Below are 10,563 nucleotides of genomic sequence, written 5' to 3' on the forward strand. Positions count from 1 at the left end.
CACGCACACTCACACACACACACACACACTCACACACACACTGATGCAAAGCTGAATTTTTAGTATCATTACTCCAGTCTTCAGTGTCACATGATCCTTCAGAAATCATTCTAATATGCTGATTTGCTGCTCCAGAAACATTTCTTGAAAACATTTGTGATAAATTATTATTATTTTGCAGAATATTTTTATTTTTATGAATTATTATTTTGACTTTTTGATGAATAGAAAGTTCAAAACAAAAGCCTTTAGTTAAAATAGAAATCTTTTGCATGTTTTAGTATCATTTTTAATCAATTTAATGCATCCTTGCTGAATACAAGTATTCATTTCTATTAAAAAAAACTCACTAACAACAAACTTTTGAAATGTAGTATGACTTACATTTCGAAATAGACAACATAATAAGTCAAGTTGTATGTTTTATATTATACATTTGAAAGCATCATAAAATTAGTCGCAAAATTATTGCTTTTGATGACTCAGTTTCTATTTGAGGGCATTGGAAGCTACAGTGTTGAATACCTTCTCCAAACTCAGCTGTGATCTGTGCATCTTAGTGGATGAAATGAAATGGCAGTTCACACACTATGGTCTGTCATCATCCAGTTTGGTGTACAGATCATTCGAGCAGCGTTAGATCATTTGTAATTGTCGCACACAGCAGATTTAGAGGGTAGAATGCGGTTCCTCATTAAATATCTATTCCCTCCTGGCTGCCTACTACTCCTCCTCCCTTGAGACTTTCTCATTCCACCCCTTCACTGTTCGCTTCACTGGATAATGGCAGCCCTCTTTTATTTCTCTCACTCCCTCTCTTATTCTGACCTTCTGTTTGTTTGTTTGTATATCCTTTTATCTAGTCTGTCTGTCTGTCTCAAATTTGGTTAGTCTATCTATCTATCTATAGTCAAAGTCTCTGTGCTCTTCTTCTCCCGTCTCTTTTCACTGTGACCAAGTAATGGAACAGAAATAAATCGGCAGACCTATGACCAGACCAGTATGTCCAGTCATATCTCACACACCTGAAGAGGGGCAGATGGTATCCCTGGCAACAGAAGATTCAAACTTAGTCCCCCTAATAACTGAGGACAAAGAACAACCCAGCAGTAAGACAACGGAGGGAATTCACAGCTGTTCCACATCCTTTTAATGCTTTATTCTGTTTCCCTAGGAGGATACATAGAGGGAAAGAATGCTGCTTACAAGACTATCAAAATATTTGCGAAAGAAGGGTGCATGCAAAAATAAGTGCACAATGTTTGGAATAGCTAAATATTTCATACATTTCAGCTCTTCATCATTCTATCAGGGTGGATTGAAATAAAAGTGTTTATGTATTCCCATGAGCCAAAAGGTATTAGGAAAAATAAAGGGATGCATTATAAACCATTCAAAAAAAAAAAGATATAAAGGAATACATGGATTTAACCAACTGGACCTACCATAAATATAATCATCACATATCACAAGTTCTCTAGTCTAGCATATATGCAGTATCATTGAATCTAAACAGAAGTGAAATGCACAAAAGCTACATCCATTCACAACCAGAGAATGATGCCATCAGTGTCCCCTCGTTACAAACCCAACGTCCCACATGTCAAAATCTCATCATCATCATACATTCCTCTTTATATACAATTCAAAACCTACAGCAGTAAAATCTCCATGAGCTCGACAGTATTACCAGCCAAATGTCTCATTTGGATTTACATGACGGGTTCATTAACACAACGTCTAATTAATACAATATTGCAAGATTCGGTTGTGATTTGGCTACATTTAGCTACAGATATTTCAGATTACACAGTGTATATAAATAACCCAACAACACAGGTTTGCAGCAGACACAGTGTGTTTTTAGAAAGACTATTATTTCCAGAAACAATTTTACTATGTGATGAAAATCCATTTTGCCTGTGAGTGCTTGCATATTCCTTTATCAAAAGGGGTGTGGATTATTTTCGGTTTTGTTAGCAATTTTAGGGTTGTTAGCTATATTTTGTGTAAGCATGACTACACACGTGTCAAATTTTCTTGAGATAAAGACAAATGAAAAGAAAGAAAGAAAAATAAAGATTTGATTGTCATTTGAGAATTTTAAATGAAAAATAAAGAATAATTATAAACAGTATCACGATAAAAAAAAAAATCTCCAAATGTCTGATGGCTGAAAAAAAAATCAAAATCAAAATTTTCAAAAATGTACAGTATATAAGGACATGAAAATAAAAAAGCTAACTTGTTACTAAGATATCTCTCCTCTTTACTCACAAACGGTTCTCAGAGGTTTTGAAAAAACAGAACAAATGTTGTCGACGTAGTAAATCAAGTGTGTCTCTATTATAAGGACGTGATCACGACTCACGACTGAGGAGATCCACTTCATCACATGTGACAATCTTCAGAACATTTGGCGTGTGATTCTCATTGGGAGGAATAATCTGACAAACCTATGTCTGTATTTTGGTTTGGCTTGTTTTCTGCTTCTGGAGAAGGAAAAACACTTCTCCTCAATGACAGCGTGTGAGTGCAGCCAGTCTTTACAGAGCGTGAGCCACAGTTGTTCATGTTTAGGTGTGAGAGACTCCAACAGCCTCGGAGCAAGTGCCAAGGAACGAACGCAAGAGTAAAACTCTTTTACTCTTTTCTCATTGATGTGTGAGACTTCAGCGAAGCATCTTGCTCCATCTGTTTGAAGGATGTTGCAGATTACCAAGGTTTCTTTCAGAGAGCAAAGTCATCCGCTTATCGATTGCTCTCTATGTTGTGATTGCCGTCACAGCAGCAGTGGGGCAAAACAAATGGGCCGTGGTGTTCGGGTCAGTGGTCTGATGTGAAGCTGGATTCTGTGGCACACTCGATGCACTCAGGATTTGACATTAACTGAAAAACGCAGATAAATCATGTTAGTGATGTAAAAAAAAACAAAAAAACTCACAAAACAGTACACTACAGTCTCATTACTATCTTATATATAATTGATCTTACATATTTGAATCAGCTCTGCTCACACTGAACGTCATGAATTGCATACTCGGATGCTTTTTAAACGGTATTAAAGGACTAAAATCCATAAAAAATGTACACTACCATTCAAACGTTTGGGGTCGGTAAGATTTTTTGATGTTTTTGAAAGAAGTCTCACCATATGCTCACCAAGGCTACATTTATTTGATTAAAAAAACTGCTAATATTGTGAAATATTTTTGCCATTTAAAAAAACTGTTTTCTATTTGAATGCATTTTCATTTATTCCTGTGATGCAAAGCTGTATTTTCAGCATCACTGTCACATGATCCTTAAAACATCATTCTAATCTGCTGCTCAATAAACATTTCTTATTATTATCAGTGTTGAAAGTTGTGTTGCCTAATATTTTTGTGAAAACTGATACATTTTTCAGGATCTTTTGATGAATAGAAAATTCAAAACAACAGATAGATGATAGATGATAGATAGACAGACAGACAGACATAGATAGATAGACAGACAGACAGACAGACAGACAGACAGACAGACAGACAGACATAGATAGATAGATAGACAGACAGACAGACAGACAGACAGACAGATAGACAGACAGACAGACAGACAGACAGATAGATAGACATATATAGATAGATAGACAGACAGATAGATAGATAGATAGATAGATAGATAGATAGATAGATAGATAGATAGATAGATAGATAGATAGATAGATAGATAGATAGATAGATAGATAGATAGATAGATAGACCAACTGGACCTACCATAAATATAATCATCACATATCACAAGTTCTCTAGTCTAGCATATATGCAGTATCATTGAATCTAAACAGAAGTGAAATGCACAAAAGCTACATCCATTCACAACCAGAGAATGATGCCATCAGTGTCCCCTCGTTACAAACCCAACGTCCCACATGTCAAAATCTCATCATCATCATACATTCCTCTTTATATACAATTCAAAACCTACAGCAGTAAAATCTCCATGAGCTCGACAGTATTACCAGCCAAATGTCTCATTTGGATTTACATGACGGGTTCATTAACACAACGTCTAATTAATACAATATTGCAAGATTCGGTTGTGATTTGGCTACATTTAGCTACAGATATTTCAGATTACACAGTGTATATAAATAACCCAACAACACAGGTTTGCAGCAGACAAAGTGTGTTTTTAGAAAGACTATTATTTCCAGAAACAATTTTACTATGTGATGAAAATCCATTTTGCCTGTGAGTGCTTGCATATTCCTTTATCAAAAGGGGTGTGGATTATTTTCGGTTTTGTTAGCAATTTTAGGGTTGTTAGCTATATTTTGTGTAAGCATGACTACACACGTGTCAAATTTTCTTGAGATAAAGACAAATGAAAAGAAAGAAAGAAAAATAAAGATTTGATTGTCATTTGAGAATTTTAAATGAAAAATAAAGAATAATTATAAACAGTATCACGATAAAAAAAAAAATCTCCAAATGTCTGATGGCTGAAAAAAAAATCAAAATCAAAATCTTCAAAAATGTACAGTATATAAGGACATGAAAATAAAAAAGCTAACTTGTTACTAAGATATCTCTCCTCTTTACTCACAAACGGTTCTCAGAGGTTTTGAAAAAACAGAACAAATGTTGTCGACGTAGTAAATCAAGTGTGTCTCTATTATAAGGACGTGATCACGACTCACGACTGAGGAGATCCACTTCATCACATGTGACAATCTTCAGAACATTTGGCGTGTGATTCTCATTGGGAGGAATAATCTGACAAACCTATGTCTGTATTTTGGTTTGGCTTGTTTTCTGCTTCTGGAGAAGGAAAAACACTTCTCCTCAATGACAGCGTGTGAGTGCAGCCAGTCTTTACAGAGCGTGAGCCACAGTTGTTCATGTTTAGGTGTGAGAGACTCCAACAGCCTCGGAGCAAGTGCCAAGGAACGAACGCAAGAGTAAAACTCTTTTACTCTTTTCTCATTGATGTGTGAGACTTCAGCGAAGCATCTTGCTCCATCTGTTTGAAGGATGTTGCAGATTACCAAGGTTTCTTTCAGAGAGCAAAGTCATCCGCTTATCGATTGCTCTCTATGTTGTGATTGCCGTCACAGCAGCAGTGGGGCAAAACAAATGGGCCGTGGTGTTCGGGTCAGTGGTCTGATGTGAAGCTGGATTCTGTGGCACACTCGATGCACTCAGGATTTGACATTAACTGAAAAACGCAGATAAATCATGTTAGTGATGTAAAAAAAAACAAAAAAACTCACAAAACAGTACACTACAGTCTCATTACTATCTTATATATAATTGATCTTACATATTTGAATCAGCTCTGCTCACACTGAACGTCATGAATTGCATACTCGGATGCTTTTTAAACGGTATTAAAGGACTAAAATCCATAAAAAATGTACACTACCATTCAAACGTTTGGGGTCGGTAAGATTTTTTGATGTTTTTGAAAGAAGTCTCTTATGCTCACCAAGGCTGCATTTATTTGATTAAAAAAACTGCTAATATTGTGAAATATTTTTGCCATTTAAAATAACTGTTTTCTATTTGAATGCATTTTCATTTATTCCTGTGATGCAAAGCTGTATTTTCAGCATCACTGTCACATGATCCTTAAAACATCATTCTAATCTGCTGCTCAATAAACATTTCTTATTATTATCAGTGTTGAAAGTTGTGTTGCCTAATATTTTTGTGAAAACTGATACATTTTCAGGATCTTTTGATGAATAGAAAATTCAAAACAACAGATAGATGATAGATGATAGATAGACAGACAGACAGACAGACATAGATAGATAGACAGACAGACAGACAGACAGACAGACAGACAGACATAGATAGATAGACAGACAGACAGACAGATTCCTGTGATGCAAAGCTGTATTTTCAGCATCACTGTCACATGATCCTTAAAACATCATTCTAATCTGCTGCTCAATAAACATTTCTTATTATTATCAGTGTTGAAAGTTGTGTTGCCTAATATTTTTGTGAAAACTGATACATTTTTCAGGATCTTTTGATGAATAGAAAATTCAAAACAACAGATAGATGATAGATGATAGATAGACAGACAGACAGACATAGATAGATAGACAGACAGAGAGACAGATAGACAGACAGAGAGACAGATAGACAGACAGAGAGACAGATAGACAGACAGAGAGACAGATAGACAGACAGAGAGACAGATAGACAGACAGAGAGACAGATAGACAGACAGAGAGACAGATAGACAGACAGAGAGACAGATAGACAGACAGAGAGACAGATAGACAGACAGAGAGACAGATAGACAGACAGAGAGACAGATAGACAGACAGAGAGACAGATAGACAGACAGAGAGACAGATAGACAGACAGAGAGACAGATAGACAGACAGACAGATAGATAGATAGATAGATAGTATTTAACATTCGCTTTTCATAATCCAACCAATTCTCAATGGATTAAATCCAGTCCTGTCCTTTTTATTACTAAATGTCCTATACACTCTGAAATGTGACACATAATGGAAGTAAATGGGTTGCTGTTTCATTGATGTCAAATCAGGGGCGAGATTAGACTGGATTCTGTTAGTTACCATCAATGTTTGTGTTCCATCAATGTTTCATATCACAGTGTAAAACATTGGCCTGTGATACACTACATCAATCTGTTGTGTCATTTGTAATTCATATATTGTTCATTATTCAAGTCATTAAATGCAGTCAATGTAAATGTCTTCTAATCACCCACAGCTTTGTAGAACATTTTTCTCAACATTAGAAGAAAAGGCTGAATGTCCACTGGGAAAAAGTAGCAGTATTTAAACACTTCCCTGTCCTATACACTCTGAAATGTGACACATAATGGAAGTAAATGGGTTGCTGTTTCATTGATGTCAAATCAGGGGCGAGATTAGACTGGATTCTGTTAGTTACCATCAATGTTTGTGTTCCATCAATGTTTCATATCACAGTGTAAAACATTGGTCTGTGATACACTACATCAATCTGTTGTGTCATTTGTAATTCATATATTGTTCATTATTCAAGTCATTAAATGCAGTCAATGTAAATGTCTTCTAATCACCCACAGCTTTGTAGAACATTTTTCTCAACATTAGAAGAAAAGGCTGAATGTCCACTGGGAAAAAGTAGCAGTATTTAAACACTTCAAAAGCACAGCAAAAGAAAGAAAATCTCCAGCCACAAAGGATTCTCTGCTTCCTGACCTACTTAGATGTCCTATCTATAGAGTTATGATTCAGATAATCCGTTCTGCATAAACATTCGGCATTGAGGAGCATATTTCATGTTGAGTGAGTGAGTGTGACTACGAAGAGGAGAAAGACCCACGAGGCTCGGGTGAAGAGGTTAGAGATGGCTTACTTGACAGATTCACGGCGCATGCTACGATGATGACAGCTCCTCCCACCAGAGAGACCACAGACAGCAGCTTGGCCACGCGACCCAGTCGTCTCGCTCCGTCTATGTTCCCCTGCTCCAGACTGTTCCGCGACTAACAGAACATGACAGTGAGATCTGAGCTTCCATTAAAGCACTTTACATATTCAACACTGTAACACACAATGAACAATTCAGCCTGGTTTACTGCAAGAAAAAGAATAACATAATATTTCTACACAGACAAAAGAAATATTCTATGAAACAAGAACAAGTTTACAACAAGAAAAAAAAGTTCTTGTAAGATTTTAAACATTCTATTAGACATATAATGTGTTAAAATGTCAATCAAAATCAACATTATTAAAACTGAATATAAATTAGGAGGGTTGATGGTAACTGGGTTAACATTTCAAGTCTTGTGCTAAAAAAAAAAATATATATATATATATATATATATGTAATTCATATATAATTTATTATTATACATTTAATATATATATATTTTTTTGTTGTTGTTGTTGAAAATACTGAATATATCACATTAATATAAATATACATACAAATACTGGAAGCTACTGGATTTTTCTTAATATGTGACCCTGGACCACAAAAACAGTCGTAAGTGTCAATTTTTCGAAATTTAGATTTATACATCATCTGAAAACTGAATAAATAAGCTTTCCGTTGATGTATGGTTTGTTAGGATTGGACAATATTTGGTCAAGATACAATTATTTGAAAATCTGGAATCTGAGGGTGCAAAAAAAATCCAAATATTGAGAAAATCGCCTTTAAAGTTGTTCAAATGAAGTTCTTAGCAATGCCTATTACTAATCAAAAATAAATTTTTAATATATATACACTAGGAAATTTACAAACTATCTTCATGGAACACGATCTTTACTTAATATCCTAATGATTTTTGACATAAAAGAAAAATCGATAATTTTGACCCATACAATGTATTTTTGGCTATTCCTACAAATATACCCCAGCGACTTAACACTGCTTTTGTGCTCCAGGGTCACATATGTTTAGTGAAATATTAATATTAACACATTTAAGTGTTTAAAAAATATTAACTTTTAAAACAAATATATAAGAAAAAAATAATATTAACACAATGTTAGCGATTCTTTGTTAAACTTGAGCATATTAGGGACACAGATCTTGTAGAATGACCCAAATGGCCCAATTTCTACATACCATGATGGAGTAAACAAATCCCACAATGTTGACTGGCCAGACAGGGCAGAAGCAGGCGATGATGGCGAGGATGAGGTAGTCTTTGGGTTTGGAGCGGTCCATCGGGGGGTTGGTGGCGATACTGGAGTGGCGTGAAATAGAGGGCCGTGGGGAGAACGCTGTGTAGGCGATGGAGCTGGAGCGGCTGCCCATCCGGGTGCGGCCCACATGTGGATGGTGAGAATGAGGGAGAGAATGATGCCGGCGAGGAGGAGATGAGAGAATGGGTTTGAAGGTAGAAGCATCGTTTGGGGAAGAACAAATCCTATCGGCTGCCAAAAGAAAGAGAGGATGTAAGCAAACTAAATGATGAGACAAACATACACATTTAAATAGAGACCTGGCAAGGTCTTACAGAGTTCATACAGCACTGGTCAAATGTTTGGAAGGTTTTTGAAAGAAGTCTCTTATGCTCACCAAGGCTGCATTTAATTTGATAAAAAAAATACAGTAATATTCTGAAATATTTTTATTATTTAAAATAACTGTTTTCTCTTTGAATGTATTTTAAAATGTAATTTATTCCTGTGACCAAAGCAGAATTTTCAGCATCATTCCTCCAGTCTTCAGTGTCACATGATCCTTCAGAAATCATTCTAATATGCAGATTTACTGCTCAGGAAACATTTATACACTTATTACTATCAATGTTAAAAACAGTTGTGCTGCTTCATATTTTTCTGGAAACCGTACCATTCAACAGTTTGGAAAAGTAAGATAAAAAAAATAATAATATGAAAAATCTAAATGTATTAATAGAAATAAATATGTCTGCTTGAAAGAATGAAGAATATGGTAAACAATTTGCTATAAAGAACGCATAATTAGCCTATATAACCATTGGTATTACATTAAAAAGAAGACCATGTTCTTGTTCTTTATGAGTGGTTTTATTTAATTTAAACAAAGGCATGTTGTGTGTCACCGCAATTAAATCCGTGTCTATCATGATAAAACCTTACTATCAAACCTATATAATGAGTTTGGAAATTTGAGAGAAATGCTTAATAAATGCACTGTAACTAAACCCATTCGATTTTAGTCGACTAAATTTACTGTCGATTTAAAATCTTATGATATTTAGTCGACTAAAATTAGACTAAAACTAAAAACAATTAAGATGACTAAAATATGACTAAAACTAAATAGCATTTTAGTCAAAAGACTATGACTAAAACTAAATCAAAATTTGCTGTCAAAATTAACACTGAACTACATTCTATATAAAAAATAATATATATATATTAGGGGTAGAACGGATCGCGGGAAAAAATCTAACCGTACGGTTCTCCACACACGGTTCGGCACGCGCTAGGACCGCGGTTCAACTTAAATCTGACAACGCATCTGTAATATGGTTTGCTATAAATAACACGTAAAACAAACAGGGCTCGGCTAATATATGTTTCTGTTGATGGATGCGCATTTTGGCTTCCAAATACATTACAACAACAGTGATGAAAAGAAAAAAAACGTGGACAAACCATTCACTCTTGTTCAATGCGACTGCCGTATGCTGGAATATGAGCATTTATTCCGTCATGACCCGGGTGCTGATAGCATGCGCGCACAGGTGAGACTTGAACAGCACACGTTGATATCTGTGTTTAAGCTAAACTCGTTTAAGCTTTGCCAGTTTAAACATTTAAGAGTCAGAGTGAGAAGATTTGTGCGTGCGCTCATCCAAAGCGCGCAAACCCGCGCCTCAGAACGAGCAAATATTAAGCTTTCTCTGAAGTATTGTGTTTAAATGGACAAATTCTCACAAAAATTGTCAAAATGTCCATCTTGGTAAGTATCCTATAGCTGGCTGAATGTACTGTATCAGTGCATTCTCTTAAAGTGACAGTACTTTCTTAATATTAATCAAACAGCAACAACAAAGAAATCACTCACTGCTCTTGATTGAATAGCTTTTGTA

General features: G+C 35.4%; 1 protein-coding gene across 1 annotated transcript in view; it reads right to left on the bottom strand.

Annotated features, from left to right (window-relative positions):
- Positions 1-4,534: 4,534 nt before the first annotated feature.
- Positions 4,535-10,563, bottom strand: part of LOC107557346 (proline-rich transmembrane protein 2-like) — an 8,723-nt gene continuing 2,694 nt past the window's right edge. Inside the window, exons 3-5 of the mRNA XM_016240732.1 lie at positions 8,604-8,914; positions 7,380-7,509; positions 4,535-5,202 (exon numbers count right to left, since the gene is read on the bottom strand). Coding sequence (XP_016096218.1) covers positions 5,186-5,202; positions 7,380-7,509; positions 8,604-8,914 — 458 coding nt within the window. The 3' untranslated portion in view covers positions 4,535-5,185. The remainder of the gene's footprint in view (positions 5,203-7,379; positions 7,510-8,603; positions 8,915-10,563) is intronic.

Source organism: Sinocyclocheilus grahami, unplaced genomic scaffold (genome assembly GCF_001515645.1).
Source record: "Sinocyclocheilus grahami isolate Dianchi unplaced genomic scaffold, SAMN03320097.WGS_v1.1 scaffold599.1, whole genome shotgun sequence".
NCBI lineage: Eukaryota > Metazoa > Chordata > Actinopteri > Cypriniformes > Cyprinidae > Sinocyclocheilus > Sinocyclocheilus grahami.